Source organism: Protopterus annectens, chromosome 12.part0 (assembly GCF_019279795.1).
Source record: "Protopterus annectens isolate FY-2018-M chromosome 12.part0, PAN1.0, whole genome shotgun sequence".
Taxonomy (NCBI): domain Eukaryota; kingdom Metazoa; phylum Chordata; order Ceratodontiformes; family Protopteridae; genus Protopterus; species Protopterus annectens.
Window position 1 is genome coordinate 287,149,974 of NC_056746.1, and position 16,900 is coordinate 287,166,873.

Genomic DNA, 16,900 nt, shown 5'->3' on the forward strand with positions numbered 1-16,900 from the left:
CTTTTTATTGACTGCATAGGGAGTAGATTCTTGCATTGGTTCTGCTGATAAGTTATACCCCTTATCTCCGTGTTCTGTACCATGAACAGTTTCAGATAAATGGTTAAAAGGGGTACAAATAATTGCACAATTCATACCCCTTATCTCCGTGTTCTGATAAACATAATAAAGAATGAGCATCTTGAGTATCTTGGAAGTTAAGGAAGTAAACCAGGGTGTTGGTGTAGCAGATGCTTGATGTTGGCATTCATTCTTGGAGATATTGTTGGTTATATGTGAGGGACGATATAAAGGAGCACAACTAGACTTTAGAAATTAAAGGATTGCCTTCCTGAAGAGTATTTCACTCCTTCCTGGCCCCCATCTGCTCCTGATGTGATTAACATAAGCACAGAACTGAGGTCTCTTTAGCTAGCCTGTTGCCTTCTTCATTTGGTCTTAAAACAGTCTCAGATCGTTAAACTGCATGGCCACTTAGATCATAAGTTGATTCAGATGAGCTTGTAATTCTTTTACTTAGATTCATCTGATGATTTTTGTTTATTCTGTTTCTTTAGGGCCTCTTCAAAGGAGCTGGACAGCTGTTGAAACCGAATGCTTTGCTGATCACATATGGGGTAAGTTGAGAATTGATTATAGACCAGTTGTACTTGGTCTAATGTGGGTTCGACTCCTCTCCTCAAGGCACTTAGAGTAACACAGTGTGGTGGATAGAGTTCAGTCTGCTACACTGTCAATTGCATGTCTGTCTGCATCAGTAGCTACTAGCTGTTTTTCATCATGCTTTTTATAACTTTCTACTCTGTCAGACAAAAAACAGTAGTTTTTATGAAACTGATAGCAGCAGCATGTTGCCAAGTCTTTTTTACTGCAAGTAAAACCCAGTTACACAGATGACTGTATGAACAGCAGTGCTATAAAGTCCAGTTTCTTGACTTGTTGAAGTTCAGACGTAGGAATTCGGAGACTCACTTGGCCTCTTTGAAAAACTTTGAAGTAAATCCTTGAACCAGAGCATCCCAGCAGAACTGTGGGTTCCTGCATAGGCTGTTTTGCCTCTGCTAGGAGAACTGTAGTGGCTACAAACCCCCCCCCAGCACTAGATCATGGGGGCCTCTTAGTCTGTGTATATCCCATTCCGTTCCGTGAAAGCTCATTACCATTACTGAAGTACCATTTTCAGTCACAGCTGAAGCGCTGTTGCATGTAGCTGTAGTCAGCCATTTGTTCATTTGTCGCAGAGTTTGCTGAAACGTGAAGGAAGAGTTTTTTTTATTTTGGTCCTCAAATTAAAGTTGAGGGTGCACCAGATTGTGAAATATCCCAGGGTGCCAAAAGAGCTTGCTACAAGTCCACTACAGCCTTTATTTGAAAAAAAAAATACTTTCTCATGCTGTTTCTGAGTTCTATATGTGCTGCTTTGTTTACTGTCATTACTTTAAACGATGGTGCATTATTGACTTCATTGAACCCTTCAAGGTAAGTTTCATACCTGTCAAACCTTCCTTTCCTCTAGGGTACAGATATTAAATTCTTCGTCTGGCACCAAATAGCTTCTGATTCAGGCCAGTCATTATTTTAACAGGCCTCCTTTGGCTAGTTCTGAAGCAGTCTTTGCTTTTGCAGAGATGGTTTCTATAGAACTGCATGCTGTACTTGAACCAGCATTTCATTAGTTGTCTTAACAGAGGCATTATGCAGTTTCTTTCCACTGGAAATATCTTTGTTTATGTACAGTTTAATGTCTCCAACTTTCCTTATGGCTAGTCATCTGGGACAGTTATCTTAAGGAGGTAAAGCAAAAAGCAGAATTTATTGTACAAACTTGAAATTAAGCGTGTTCGTCCCACTGAACAGGGGACTTCATCAGAATACAAATGTACAAAATTATTTTGATTTAAAATACCCCACCACCACAAACTGTTGGTCCATGAGTAGCCAATAAGTATAGAGAAATGTGGTCGTGTGTTACTTATTTTAAAATGCTTCCTTATAAAAACATTTTGTTACATAAACATACCTGTACATAAAAAGTTTTATTTAAAATATTTTTTCAAATATGTTTTCATCAATATTGCATAATGTCATATGATTTTCTTTATAATCTGTTGGCCCTTTCATTAAGTACAGGCATTAAGGAGACTGAATCATTTAAAACCAGTTGGAAGGTCAGAAGCAAGCCTTACTTGCCACTTCAGTTACTTTTTACTAAGTGTGTTTTTCCAGTCTCCCCCTCTGATGTCAACCTGTATTGTATCTAGTATGCCAAAACAAAACTTCCTAAACCCACTATAACAAAGAGAGTGTTTGTATAATGCATTTGTTTCCTTCTTGTTTTGCATGTCATATAAGTGCTCACAGATTCTGGTTTTGAATGCTCTTTCCATCTTACCTACATAAAAACTACCACAGTGGTCACAAACTGCCAAGTAGACTATTCTCTTAGTAGCACAATTCTGTTTCTTAAAATAAATGTCAGTACCTATATGATTAGAGTAATAGAAGTCCAAGTGTTGCTGTAGGGACATTGACTGCAACTGCCACATGGTCTAGTGGCAGTTTTTAAATGAAGTACTTTCCTTAGTTTTCTTGTTTTCTAATAAACGTTTAAGATTTGTACCAATTTTGTTTGTAAAAATGGGTTTGTCCTGTTACTAATTCTTAATATAAGCTCATAGGTAGGCACTAGGCCATTGGCCCCAGGGCCCATACAAGCCCAGCCAAAAAGGCACCCTGGCCTTCGCCACCCAAGAAAACCACTCTCCTGTGCCCCCATCGAGCAAAGCCACAGAAGCGATCCCCGGGGTGAACCTCCCACTTCCAATCCAGTCATCAAGATCCTTCCCGAAGAGTGCCAATGAGGAGCTCTGCCCGACACAGATAGGCAGTCCGCTCCAGAGCATGGGAAGTCTCTAGGACAGGAATCCACCCTTCCAGCATGCCCCGTCCACCATGGCGACAAGTTCCAGATCCCTACAGTGCATAGCCCAGAGGGACCAGGACCCTCGCAAGTGGAGCATGTCCAACAGCCCTGGTCCTGACACAGCCCTACTTGCTAGGCAGAGATCGCCTCTGAGCAGGCGACATGCAAAGCCGGAGCCCCCCCTGAGACTAACCACATAGGGCACCCGCCCGAGGCCAGCAATCCTCCCATTGAGGCACCCCACGGCCTCTCCAGTCACTGTAGACATCCTGCGAGGCACAAACCAAGAGGGGTGCCGTACTCCACAGTGGGTCCAATGAGTGACGAGCAGAGGGGAACAATGACCTCCCTCCCTCTGGATGAGAAACCCCCCGCGATGAGGTGGCCATGCAGAAGGATCTCCCGACCACCGCAGTGATGCAACCATTAAAGGAGAGACCACTGTCCACCCACGCCCCAAGGTCTCCCAGCACACTCTCGGTGCCAAGCAGACCACCACCCATGTGGCAGCCCATGGGTACAGAGCTTCCAACAAAGGGGATGACAACACACTTCATGGCACCGTGCTCCAGGCCATGGGCCTGACACCAAGCATCTGCCCCAGTGAGGCCCCCCCGCAGGATGTCCACATTGCTAGGATCCCCGACCACGGCTCCCAGTCCTCAGCCACCTTCAAACTCTGCCAGCCAAAGACACTCTGCACCAGCCCGCACCCCAGCGAAGCTGACACCAAACAGGAGAGTACCCAGAACTGAACCCCACGCCTCCCCACCCGCCCCTGGTCTGAAGCTGGACCCGGAGTCCGCCACCCTCACAGTGCGGGCCCCATCCGCGAGCCAGCTGGCAATCCATCCCGTGACACAGGGATCCACACCTAGCCTAGTGAGCCCATGTACAATTCCAGAGTGGGGGGCGGTGTCGAAAGCCCTGGCGAGATCCAGATAGGCCGTGCGAACCACCCCACCCTCATCCACGGTGACCGCCACAAAGAAGTCCACCATGCCTAGGAGACATAATCCGCCTTCACAAACCTGAACTGGGTGGAGCCCAGAGACCACCAATGTCCCTGTCCACGAGTTCCATGATGACACTCTCCATGGCCCTGCAGACCAAGCCTGTCAGGCCAATGGGGCGGCATCTCATGGAGCCCACTGTAAACCCCCCCCCCCCCCCGCGGAGCAGGACAACAGTTGCAGTGTACCATCTAGCAGGCAGAAAGCCTGAGGTGAGGCCACAACTGAACATGGTATATTGCCAGGTCCCACGGATGCCGCACTCCTGGTCCTGGAAAGTGTGTTCTCTACCTGTGCAGCCGCGACCACAGGAACCCTGCACTCTTCCGGCACAGAGATGGGCCCTCCAGGGGGCGAGAGGGGGGGCAAAGCCAGCACCGAACCTATCTGCCAGGATGTTGGCAATATCAGTTGGCTCTGTATATCCAGTGCCACTGTGCTGCAACTCAGAGCAGATCCGAGTGTTGCCATCGGGACTCCCGACACAGCCATAGAATGCTCTGTGGTTGTCCCCAGAGTCAGCAGCAACTTTGTTTTTACAACTAGCCCTGGAGAATTCCATGAGGTATCCCAGCCTCCCACTGAGGCCGACCAGGGAGCCCCTCCAGTCACGGGACTCCACTCCTCCTTGCAACAGTTTCCCTCCTCTGCTGGAGAGCCCCTCCATGGCAGAGGACTACCAGACCGGCCTCCCCACCCAGAGGACAGCATCCCGGCTCCGCCAGGGACCTGTGCAGCTGTGCCGTGCAAGTGCTCACAAAGTGCACCCATGTAGGACTCAGCAGCCACACCTCCATTGTCCACCTGCATGGGTGTCATGAAGTTTGCCACTTCTGTCTTAAGAAGTGTGAAGTTGGCTTTGGAGAAGTTTTTTACAGTGGTTTCCCTAATGGGGGGTGGGGGCGGGATGTGGATCTAGGGTGATTAGCTTGTGGTTGGACCTGACCAACAAGGAATTGACCTCTGGTGTGGAACACTGGTCGCCCATGTTGGTAATGACCAGGTCTAGGATATTGCTGCCCCTGGTGGGGGTGTGAATACGTTGATCCAAGGCGTTGGAATTTATGAATCTCAGAAAACGTTGAGCAAAAGAGTTGTTACATGAGTAGTTTTCCCAGTTAATAGTGGGGTAGTTGAAATCGCCCATTATTAGGGTGTTGGGTTGTACCCTAATATTTTCCAGTGTATCAAGAAATGAGGAGTGGAAATCCTGGGGCATGGTGGGGGGTCTGTAGCAAGCTACAATATGGATTGCGGTCTTGCATATATATATATATATATATATATATATATATATATATATATATATATATATATAAATTCCAGTTTTGTGTATACTTGTTGAGATAAGGGACCATGCTGAACAATACAAGCCTTAGTGAAGTAAATGTTACCCAGGGGTCACTTTCTACATTATTGGTTAGGAACCCAACCCCCAATAGGGGATGGTATCTTCTCCCCCACTCTTGGTGTACCTCATTTAAAATGTCATCCAACATTTTTCCAGATATTGCCTTTCCAATAACGTCTCTTTTAATTTGTTGAGCTCCATTCTCACATCTTCGTATTGTGAGGTCATCCGATCTGTCCTAACTCTCTGCTCTTTAACCAAACTTCTCTTTTGCGTTAAAGGGTGGCAAATGGAAAAATGTAGATATGAGTTGCAAAATGTATTTTTCTAATAAATGTTTCATTTAAAACCCCTTTGAAAAGGAGTTGTAGTTGTATCCAAGTAATGTATCTGTTCTGTGTTGTATTTGCAAGTAAATTCTAGAAAGTCTGTGGTATGATTCAAATATTCAGTAAAATGAGAAATATTGTCCGCAGCACCACTCCATAAAATAAAGATGTCATCCAAAAACGTAATGTATAATTTTATGTACTTCCAAAATTCACTGGGGAAAACATGTTTAAGTTCCCAACCTACTAATACTATGTTGGCATAAGTGGGGGCACACGCTGCCCCCATTGCTATTTCATTGATCTGTTGGAAGTATTGGCCATCAAAAAAATATATATTTTCAAGAATCAAGGCCATTAACTCACACACTAGGTTTATTTGATCATGCTCCAAAACTGAGTGGGACCGCGTAAGGTGTCTTCAAAATATTCCAAGCCCTGCTCTTTGGGTATACATGTGAACAGGTCTTTGACATCAATGGTTAAGAATACTAAGTCTCCTGACCATAGTTCATTCTTTAATTGTCCCAAAAATTCCCAAGAATCCTTCACAAGATGACTAGTGATGTGAAGTTGTTCTGTCTCACCTTCATTCTGACCGATAGGTTTGGAGTCAATCCTTGTCTCCGACTTGGTCAACTGCAAAAGCTCGAAGTTTTCAACCAGCTCGAGGCCCACTCCCTATCCCATGATGCACTGGTGCTTCCCCCAGATCTTGTTTGCCGCTGCAACAGATAGGGAGTTCACCAGCTCAGGACAGTGAATACAAGTAATTTTTTTGATCTTCTTTCTTAGCTAGTTGTGGTTTTTTTGGTGTTTATAGTTAGCGTTGTGTAGGATAGTTTATTCTCGGTGCTTTGGCACTTTTTGTCCATTAAACCCTTTTTGCTGTCGTGTGCACGTTTTTCGTATTGGGCCTAGTTCACCTCCTATCCCAGTTCTCTCAGTAAGGCTGATATCTTATTTTGCAAGCTATTCTTTTTGTGTAATACTGCGTTTTCTTTTTCTAGAGAGTTGTTTCTGAAGTATTAATGGTTAGCATATAGTTAAGGGGATTGTTATTCCTTGTGCCAATATGTCTCAGTAGGAAAAATCGAAGTTAGGCTTCAAAAAATGTCCTAAGTGCGGACAGAAGATGTACATCACAGAACAGATGGACATTCAGACTGTCTCTACTGTTTAGGGGAAGTTCACCTACAAGAGGATTGCTCTATTTTTAATTATACTTTATTCAGCTGTTCTTACTGTAACTGTCTTAGTTGGCTCTTCTGCGTGCTCTTATCTGTTCAGTTGCTCTTACTCTGCACTTATTACTGCTTGTTAGTAGCCTCCTAATTTACTGCCTTCTGCACTTGTTTTTAGTCATTTGTTAATTTAATTGAAAAAAATATCCTAAGCTTGTTTCCCGCCTTTCCTGTAACTAGTCTCGTCCAGATACAGATTTGCTGTATCCAGGACTATTTGTAAGCTTCTGAGCCCCCCAGGCCTTTCTGTGTTGGAGGGAAGCCTTCTAGCTTATCAGTGAGAGTGGTAAGCACTAGGTAGCCTATCTACCACAAGAGTGGTTTCTGGCCCAGAAATTGTAGTTTATTGGCCGTTTGGGCAGTTTTTCCATCTCTTTCAACTTTCTGGTTTAAAAGCCTGTGTTTGCGCTTGTTTCCCACCTTTCCTGTAATTAGTCTAGTCCAGATACAGATTTGCTGTATCCAGGACTGTTTGTAAACTTCTGAGCAGTGCCAAAGTCTGATCTTCAATTTTTCCCTTAGATCTGCTAGTTCTCTCCTATCATGCACTTTTACTAGCTTATTAGTCTAGCACTTTACCAGACTTCTTGTACCAATTATTGTAGCACACAAAAGTGCTATCAGCACTAAACGTTCTACAAGGAAAGAGCTCCAGTACTTATTATTAATGCCCACCCCCTCCAGGCATGTCTAAAGGTCAGTTCCCTGTGCTTTCTCCTATTAACCTGGTGAACTTGGGCATTCTGAGGCCTCATGTACACCGAAAACATTCTCTTCTTACCTCCCAACACTCAGACTTGCGAGAGATGCACTTATATATCCAAATTGGAAGACGCGCACTCTCCAGCCAAGACCGGAATAGCTGGTCAAGAGGAGAAGGTCAACACTTGCACCACACCACATGGAACACATCACCCTCCAGAACACACACCAGCACTGCCTTCACATAAAAACACAAACCACGCACCCACTTTCGCAGACACTCAATAAAAATCTACCCAAACAACAGAGACCTCCAAGGCAGAAACGCACTTGACCAACACAACACTAATTATGCGACACAAAACTCTACTAAACAGTGTGCCACTCAACCAAAGCCCCTAAGGCAAAACAGCATGCCCAACACACTAATCATAGGTGACTCGATAGTGAGGCACACTGATGTCCCACTCACTAGGTTGAACAAGGAGAAAGTAACAGTCAGCTGCCTGTCAGGTGCCAGGGTCCGTCACATTATGCATGCACTCAGGTCCCTCAACAACAGGCACAAATATGACTCGGTCATTGTACTTGTGGGTGTGAATAACCTGAGACGTACTTTCCTGGACTACATGAAAAGAGACATGGAGGAGCTCCTGGATTATGTAGCCCAGGCGGGTATGACCCTAGCCCTGAGCAACATCCTACCATAACCAAGAATTATACCACAGTACAAGCAGAAAATGATTGATTTCAACAATTGGATAAGTTTCTGGTGTCACTCTAAGGGGATCCAGTGTCTGTCTGCCTGGGATGACATGATTGACAGACATTGATGCTTTGCCAGAGATGGCCTGCATCTGTCGCCACTGGGCTTCCGGATACTGGCCAAGGGTCTTGCCACCCCTATACTGCCTTTTTTAGGCGGTGTTCCAAAGACCAAATTACTGCCATAACAGCTACAAACAAATGCAATCTGAGGGTCATGCTGCTCAACTCTAGAAGTCTAAATCTCAAAATGCACTCGCTCCAAGCACTCCTTAAAATGGAGAACATCGACATTTGTGCTGTAACAGAGACTTGGTTCAAGGCAGCAGAAAGCACCCCTACACTACCAGGCTATAACTCTTTCCACACCTTTTGGCCCCAGAACTTGGACCAAAGCTCCAAAGGTGGTGGTGTTTCCATATTCATAAAGGATGCGCCCACCTCCAGACTGGTAGTCCAACATAACGCATCAGAGATACTTCAGGTGCAGTTAACACTGGGAAAGACAGCGATTCAGGTCATAGCCTGCTATAGGTCCCCATGCCCCAAGACTCACACTCCACGTTCCTAAGCACCCTGGAGAATATTAAGGTCCAACCTAACACTCTCGTACTAGGCAGCTTCAACTACCCCTCCATTAACTGAGAAAACTACTCGTACCAATACACTTGCCCAACGTTTCTTGGAGTTCATTAATTATAATGCCCTGGACCAGCTCGTTTTTACCCCTGCTAGAGGTAGCAACATCTTTGACTTGGCCATTACTAACATGGATGACCATTGTTCTACACCAGTAGTCAGCTCCTCCCTGGTTAGATCCAACTGCAAACTAATCACCTTGGAAATCCATATCCCTTCCCCCTGCAAAGTTAACCACCATTAAAAACTTCTCCAAAGCTAACTTTGGGTTCCTAAAAACAGAGGTGGCTAACTTCACGGCACCCATGCAAATGGAGAATAGTTGCATGACTACCGAATTGCACACCAATGCACTGTACGAACATATACACAAATGCATGGATCTCGCCATACCCAATAGTACCAAGACACTCTCCTCCAAAAAAGGAAGCCAATCTGGTGGTCCCCTGCCATAAACAAACTCTACAACAGGAGGAGGAAACTGATACAGAATAAAGTGAAGTCCCAAGACTGGAAAAACTCCCTTATCAGTCTCAACAAAAAGTTGAGATCCCTCATCAAATCCTCTAAAGCTAGCTATGAAAACAAAATTGCAGCAGACAGTAAAGATAACCACAAGGCCTTCTATAGTTATGCAAAGAATCTCCATGGCAATACCCAGATTTGCTCTGAGCTACTGCACAGTGGTACCACCTATACCGAGCCAACAGATATTGTCAGTATACTGCCCGACAGATTCAGCGCCAACTTTACCCTCCCCCCCAAAGGACCAATCTCAACACCAGTAGATTGCCAGGCACCCAGTATTACTGCTGCACAGGTTAAAATAGTACTGTCCAAGGCCAAGAATACAGCTTCAATTTGAACTGACAATATCCCTGGCTGTGTTCTACATGAACTACAGAGTGAACTGGCACGTCACCAGTGTGCCCTGTTCAATCGCAGCCTCACCTCAGGTTTTGTCCCTACCGAATGGCACAACTGCTACAGTCATCCCTCTCCACAAAGGAGGAGTGACTACAGGCCCTGGGAACTATCGCCCCATTAGCCTGATGAGTCTGATATTCAAAGCTGTGGAACACATCATCATGGACCTAATAAAGAAGGATATAGGGAATCCCCAAACTCTGGATCCCACACAGTTTGGTTTTGTGAAGGGTAGATCATGCCTGCTCAACTTGGTCGAGTTCTTTGAGGCAGTCACCAGAGCTGTGGATGAAGGCAAGGTGGTTCATGCAGCCTACCTTGATCTGGCCAAGGCCTTTGATATCATTCCCCACTCAGGAATCATAGAAAAACTCACTAAGCTAGGCATCAACCCCTATATCACTAGGTGGGTTGCAAATTGGCTCACAGATAGAACCCACAGTGTGAAAGCAGATGACTTCAAGTCAGACTGCTGACTAGTCATGAGTGGAGTCCCACAGGGTTCGGTCCTGGGACCTCTCCTGTTTGGTATCTACATCTGTGAAGTCCAGGCCAAAACGAAGGGACTCTGGATGATAAAGTTCACAGACGATTGCAAGTTGAGAGCTATTACTAACTCCCCAAGTGATGTTGACATCCTACAGAATGGCCTCACTGAGACCAACAACTGGTGTCAGAACCACAGCCTTAAGCTCAACGGCAAAAAATGTGTCGTTATCCCCTATGGGAAAACCCGATTCCCATGAATTACCACATTGATGGTAGTCCACTGAACGCAGAAGGCGTTATAAGAGATCTGGGAACACAGGTTGTTAGCAACCTCTCTTTTGATCACCACAGTGCCACTGTGGTCAGAAAGTCCGTCTATGTGGCACATCTCATTTGCAGTCAGGAAGAAAGAGGTCATTGTCTCCCTCTACTCTTCCCTCATTAGGCCAATAATCGAGTACAAAGCCCCATTTGGCATGTACCTCACTAGGCACCTGCAACAACTGGAGAGGCCGCAAAATTACCTCTCAAAGAGGATCCTAGGCCTTAAACACTTGCCCTAAATGGACAGACTCAAAAAAACTCCAACTATTCTCTGTCTCATATCAACTGCTTAGGGGCGATCTCTGCTTGACTTACAAAGCCATGTCTGACCCAGCTCCGTTAGAAATGCTACATCTAAAGAAATCCCAGTTCCTCCGCACCACATGCTCCAAAGACCTCAACCTCATTACCACAATCAACAGAATGTACTGGAGAGACAGGTTCGTAACCCAGACACTGCCAATGTTGTGGAATAGACTTCCCATACATGTCAAGCAGAGCATCTCGCTGTCTCTCTTCAAGAGAAATCTTGATGAGTGGATGAGAAATAGAAAATTCACTCCGGGATAACTGCAGTGGCTCTACTCGACAGAGGCAGTGGGAACTAAAGCCGGGTGGCACGATGCCAGGGTAATCCTATGGCTAAGCTTGTAAAGGCCCCAGGGCCATTAGCCTAGTACACACCTATGAACTTATTTTTCATTCGTTTAGCAGCAGAGTGCTTCACAAAAGAAAGAGCAAATTGATAGCAAGGGAACTGTTGAAATCTCCGTTCCAAGAATCTTTAGACAAAGGCAGTTCAGATGACAAAACCTCTAAACCTTCTTCAAAAGCGTCTTCTGGATAGGAGACAAAGAAAACTGCTTTGACTCCAACAAGAGTTTCTGAGAAGACATCTACCTCAGCTCCACAGGTCTGTGAGCCGTCAGTTATCATTGTGGGTAGGAGCCGGTATCTCCGACTCTTAAGTCTCCCATATTGCAATCCATAGCTTCTTCTGTGGCCTCTTCTCGGTCCTCAATATTATCTGACACAGACATGGATTGTGTGGTGCAGAGGCTTCTGCAGACACCGGCATTGGCCAAACTCTTAGGCGCCAACCACTGCAGCTTCGGAACCGTCCATTCCCACCCGTACTACTATTGTTCCTCCTCCGATCCGACTTGAGGCTTTGGAGCCGGAGTGTTCGGAGCTGATGATACTGGAACCATCGGAACCGATGACTGTTCCTGGATTGTCGGTTTCGTCGACTGTGACTTGCTCGGTGCCGATTTGGAGTCTGGGAGCTGACACTCACCGGTCGGGTCCAGGGAGGATAGTCGAACTGACCTTTTGTTTCCAACTTTGCCTCTCGGGGCTTTGGCTTGGATGAGTTCAGCATCTACCTCTGGCTTTGGAGCCCACCGCTTTGGTATGGATGGAATCATCGGCTGCTTCAGATCTGGTGGTTCCCTCCCATTGAAGCCGGGGGGCATTCGACACCATGAGGAGAGTATTGTCCCCTCATGAAACCACATCATCAGGTCCGGCAACCTCCTCCCCGAACGCGTCAGTATCTACTTCTGCTCCACAGATCCCAAAGAAGCATAGAGACCCAGAGCCTCAGGAAGCCCCATTGGGTGAATCCTGTTCTTCTGTGACCTCACCAGAAGCTCCCACTGATGAGGTTCCTAGGAAGAGAACTTGCAAGAGAAAGCATCTGGACTCCCCACAGGAATCTGTCGTCTCAGATACTGCCTTGGATGAGTCAGAAGGGTCCCCATGGTCCCCCTCTGAGGATATCTCCTTTGGGGATATCTTGGAAATTCTTAAACAGAGGGGTGGCTGGAAGTCCATCAACCCTACTGATGATGAGTCAGTCTACCTGAAGGCTTTCGGGTCTCAGCCCTCTGCCACTTGGGTGTCTCCGCCTTTCGATGAGCTGATAGACCTAGTCTTTCGTAAGGCGTGGGAGTCCCCGGATACCATGGAACCTATTCCTCGGAGGCCTAACAAATTTATAACCTCCTCCCAGGACAAGGCTTTTCTCACCAAAGAAGTACCAGTTGATGCCATGTTGGTGGCTGCAGCCACCAAGAAGGAGTTATCAGAGACTTCTACGTCTGTCCATCCTCCTAATAAGGATTCCAGGATCATGGACAGATACAGCAAGAGCATGTTTAGTTCAGCGACCTTTGCCCTTCGATCACTAAACTATCTCACACATTATACTAGGTTACAAAGAGATCTCCTACAAGAGCTGGAATATGCTCTACAGGGTGCAGTACCTGCAGGGGTCTCAGATAAATTAACTTCCCAGCTTCTTACCCTCAATTCCCTATTGAACTCTTCCATACCTGATGGAACGAGCAGGGCAGCAGGTACAGGAATTGCTCTTAGGACACATTCCTGGATGTGCTTATGTTCCTTTGCGGAGCCTTTTAAGTCATCCTTTACCAGCACTCCCTTTGTTGGCTCATCCCTGTTTGAACCCAAAGTGAAGGAAACACCAGGTCTGAGCAAGATGGAAAAACTCTGTCTGCCGACGGAGTCCATTTTTCCATCCCTAGCAGACCTTACCCCTAAGGTCAGAGGGAAGGGAAGATGTAGTTCCATAAGTCTCGAGGAGCTTTCCAGGACACACATGGTGAAACCACCTCTAGAGGCAGAGGAGGGGGTAATAATGGAAGACGCCATCCACTCGGTACCGGGGGCCCACAGAATCAGGGCAACAGAGACCAGTTCTTTGGGAAGCCCTATCAGTGCTCCTGAAAGGAGGCACACCTGTCCATCTCTGGAGGCAGTCGGGGAACGCTTGTCTTTGTACCCAGATGCCTGGCTAAAATAACAAAAGACAGCTGGGCACAAAGCACCATATCCAGAGGATACTCCATTCCCTTTGCCACCCCCCCTTCAAGAAAAATCCTGGACATTCCACCCAATCACAGGGAACAAGCAACCATAGAGATTCACAGGTTGCTGGATAAAAAAGTCATCCAACCAGTCCCAGCAGACCAGAGAGGATCTGGAACTTACTCAAGGTTCTTTTTAGTTCCAAAGAAAACAGGGGACTGGAGACCCATCTTGGATCTCAACAGACTGAACAAGTCGGTGAAAAAGACAAAGTTCCAGATGGTCACACTACGGTTGATACTTCCCTTCTTAGGGAAAGACAACTGGATGTGCTCGATAGACCTCCAGGATGCATACTATCATATAAAAATGGACAGACCATCCAGGGTTCATCTGCACTTTCGGCTTCGAGACAGTCACTATCAGTTTTGGACTCTGCCCTTTGGTCTCATTACAGCCCCCCGAGTGTTCAACAAATGCATGGCAGTAGTCATGGCTCACCTGAGATGTCAAGGATTCCGAGTGTTTCCGTATCTAGATGATTGGCTCCTCACCGCCACCACCAGGCATCATCTCATCCAAGTAAGGGACACCACTGTTAAACTATGCAACCATTTGGGGATTACCATACATTTCGGAAAGTCTGCCTTATCACTTACCGTTTTTTTGTAGGAGCAGACTTAGAAACCACCACTATGACTTTAAAACTTCAGTCAGAAAAAGTATTTTGTCTTCAACAGCAGGTTCAAACTCTTCTCTTATGCCAAAATGCACCAGCATCTATGGTTCTCAAACTCTTAGGTACATGGCAGCAGCAATCGTTGCAATGCCACTGGGACGCATGCACATGCACATTCTGCAGTGGCTCCTGCTCACACAATGGACTTTTCAAGATCTACCAATGTCTCATCAAATTATGATAACAAACACCTGCAAGAAGGATTTTCAATGGTGGCTAATGTCACACCTGGTGACCATAGGCCGTCCCTTTGTACCACCACCAGTTGCCACAGTGACCATGGATGCTTCCCTGATGGGGGAGCATTATCAGTAAGATTGTATAGTGCATTTTGTCCAGTTTACAAAAACTGTCATGTTACCATCAATTTTTAACTGATGTAACTGCATAGCATCATAATTGTCTAAAAATTGCTGCTGATAATTTATAATCTGAAGGTATTAATCTTCTTGCTATTCATCACTGATGGGTTCGGTTCTGAGCCCTTGGAACCGTGTCAGCCTTATACCAAGCTTGCGTGCACCAAAAGTTCTCGAGCTAAGCTGCTACCCACATTGCCCTTTGCTCAGTTACCTCAGATCTCGTTTGCCGCGCAGCCATATAGCAGCGTTTCACCGAGCTGTCCAGCTAAGTGATTTTTTTCTGATACTTTTACAAGTTTTGTAAATGTTTTTTCCCCGTTTATAGTCTGTTCTTGATATCTATATTGTTTCAGCTCTACCCACAGGTATCTCTTTCGTACCATTGTTGATATTTTCTAACTTTATACCCTTGTGGTATCTTGTTACCATTGTTGGTATTTCCTCTCTTTCTTCTTCATTTCCTCCACTTTCCTCACTCTTTCCCTTTTGCGTGAGAGTGTGTTCTGGGATGTCTGAAAAGAAGGGAACTACGGGGTTTAAACACTGCTCTTCTTACAGTGGTAAACTGCTGAATAGTGACCTCCATGAAGAGTGTGTGTACTGTTTGGGGGTTCCGCATTTGTCGTCGAAACCCCCGTGTGATATTTGTGCTAACTTCAGTCAGCGGACGCTGAATGAATGTCGTAACAAAGTGATTTTGAAGGGCCTACTTGCTTCGTCTTTTTTGGAGGCTATTTCTGCGATGGAGGTCTCATACCCTCCTTCTGTGGACAAGAAACATCCTTGCTCGGACCCCTCTTCACCGGCCAGTGACAGTGGTAAAAGTCATAAACACAAGGCCCTTAAGTCCTCCTCAGAGCACCGTTCTGCCTCCTTGGTTCCGACTATTACATTGGCTCTGAGCTCGGCTCCAGCTAAGCTTTCCCAGGTCGCCTTGTCAGCGCCTACCCTGGCACTGACGACTACGGTGCTGTCTACTGCTTCGGTTCCGATCAGCTTATCCGTTTCTGTCTTGGCACCAACATCGCCCATTTCTGCTCCGATATCGGTTCCGACAACTACCTCAGAACCCACGGACCCGATATCCGTTGACTGTAGACCCGTTTGCCGGACAAGCCTGCAGCCCCTTTTTGCACCGGCCTAATTCCTCCTCAGGGGCATCGGTGAGATCCACCAGGAGCCTTTCCGAATTGGATGTGGTGCACCTTTTTGACCAGCTGCTGACCGCCAGGGGAATTTCAAATCCGCCTAGACCCTAGCCCACTCCAGGCTTTGGGTCTGTTACTCCAGCAACCCCTACTTACTCTCCTCCCTTGGATCCCTCGGTTCCAAGGCTCATTTATCCAACTTTTTCTAGAGGACCCCCTTCCTCAGTGCCGACAACAACACTGTTGAGGCCCTGACACCCCTTTGGGTGTTGGTTTTATCGGAACCCACCCTTCCTCAATCTCATCCTTGGGGGGGGGGGTGGAACCTCCGGTTCCTGTCTCTGTTCCGACGGGATTGTCAGTCCCGACTTCGGATTCGAGGGTGACTACCGCTCCGAGTCTGCTTGAGGCTCCGTCCCCTGAGGCGGACCGTCTGGAACGGAGTGTGACCCCCGTTCCGATTTTGTCTTCTTTGGTTCTGGGCTCCCGCTCCTCTTCGGGCAGGCCCGCTTTCCTGGTGATGGAGAGGGTGCTTGCTTCTTAGCAATCCTCCTCCGTTGGTTATTCCCCCAGTTCCTTCTGAGCCGCAGCTGTCAAAGGCCACCCCCACAGGACTCCAAAAGCACAAGGCCCAGGAAGCCCCTACCCAGGGTATTTCCCTTTCTAAGTCTTCTTCAGATGCTCCCACTGAAGAACCCCCTCGGAAACGGGTGTATAAGAGGGAACACGTGGACTCCCCAGAGGAGTCCCTCATGGAAGATATGGACTATGATGATGGGGAAGGGTCCCCACGGTCACCCCCTGATGATGTCTCCTTCAGAGACATCATGGAAATCTTAAAACGGAGGGGTGACTGGAAGTCCTCCAACCCTTCCTCGGAGGAATCTGTATTCCTGCAGGCCTTTTGCTCTCGGCTCTCTACTTTTTGGGTGACCTCCCCCCGCCGATGAGTTGGTTAAACTCGTCGTGCAACGGGCTTAGAAGAGCCCTGACTCCATTGAGGCCATCCCCAGGAGGTCACACAAGATACTCTCCCCTCCAGAGGATCTACCCCATTGGTCTAGAGGTTTGCCAGTGGACGCTATGGTGGTGGCGGCAGCAGCAGCCACAAAA

At 46.8% G+C, this 16,900-nt stretch overlaps 1 protein-coding gene across 1 annotated transcript in view; it reads left to right on the forward strand.

Moving 5' to 3' along the window:
* Positions 1–16,900, forward strand: part of LOC122816513 (methyltransferase-like 26) — a 165,181-nt gene that overhangs the window by 45,809 nt on the left and 102,472 nt on the right. Inside the window, exon 2 of the mRNA XM_044089347.1 lies at positions 558–617. Coding sequence (XP_043945282.1) covers positions 558–617 — 60 coding nt within the window. The remainder of the gene's footprint in view (positions 1–557; positions 618–16,900) is intronic.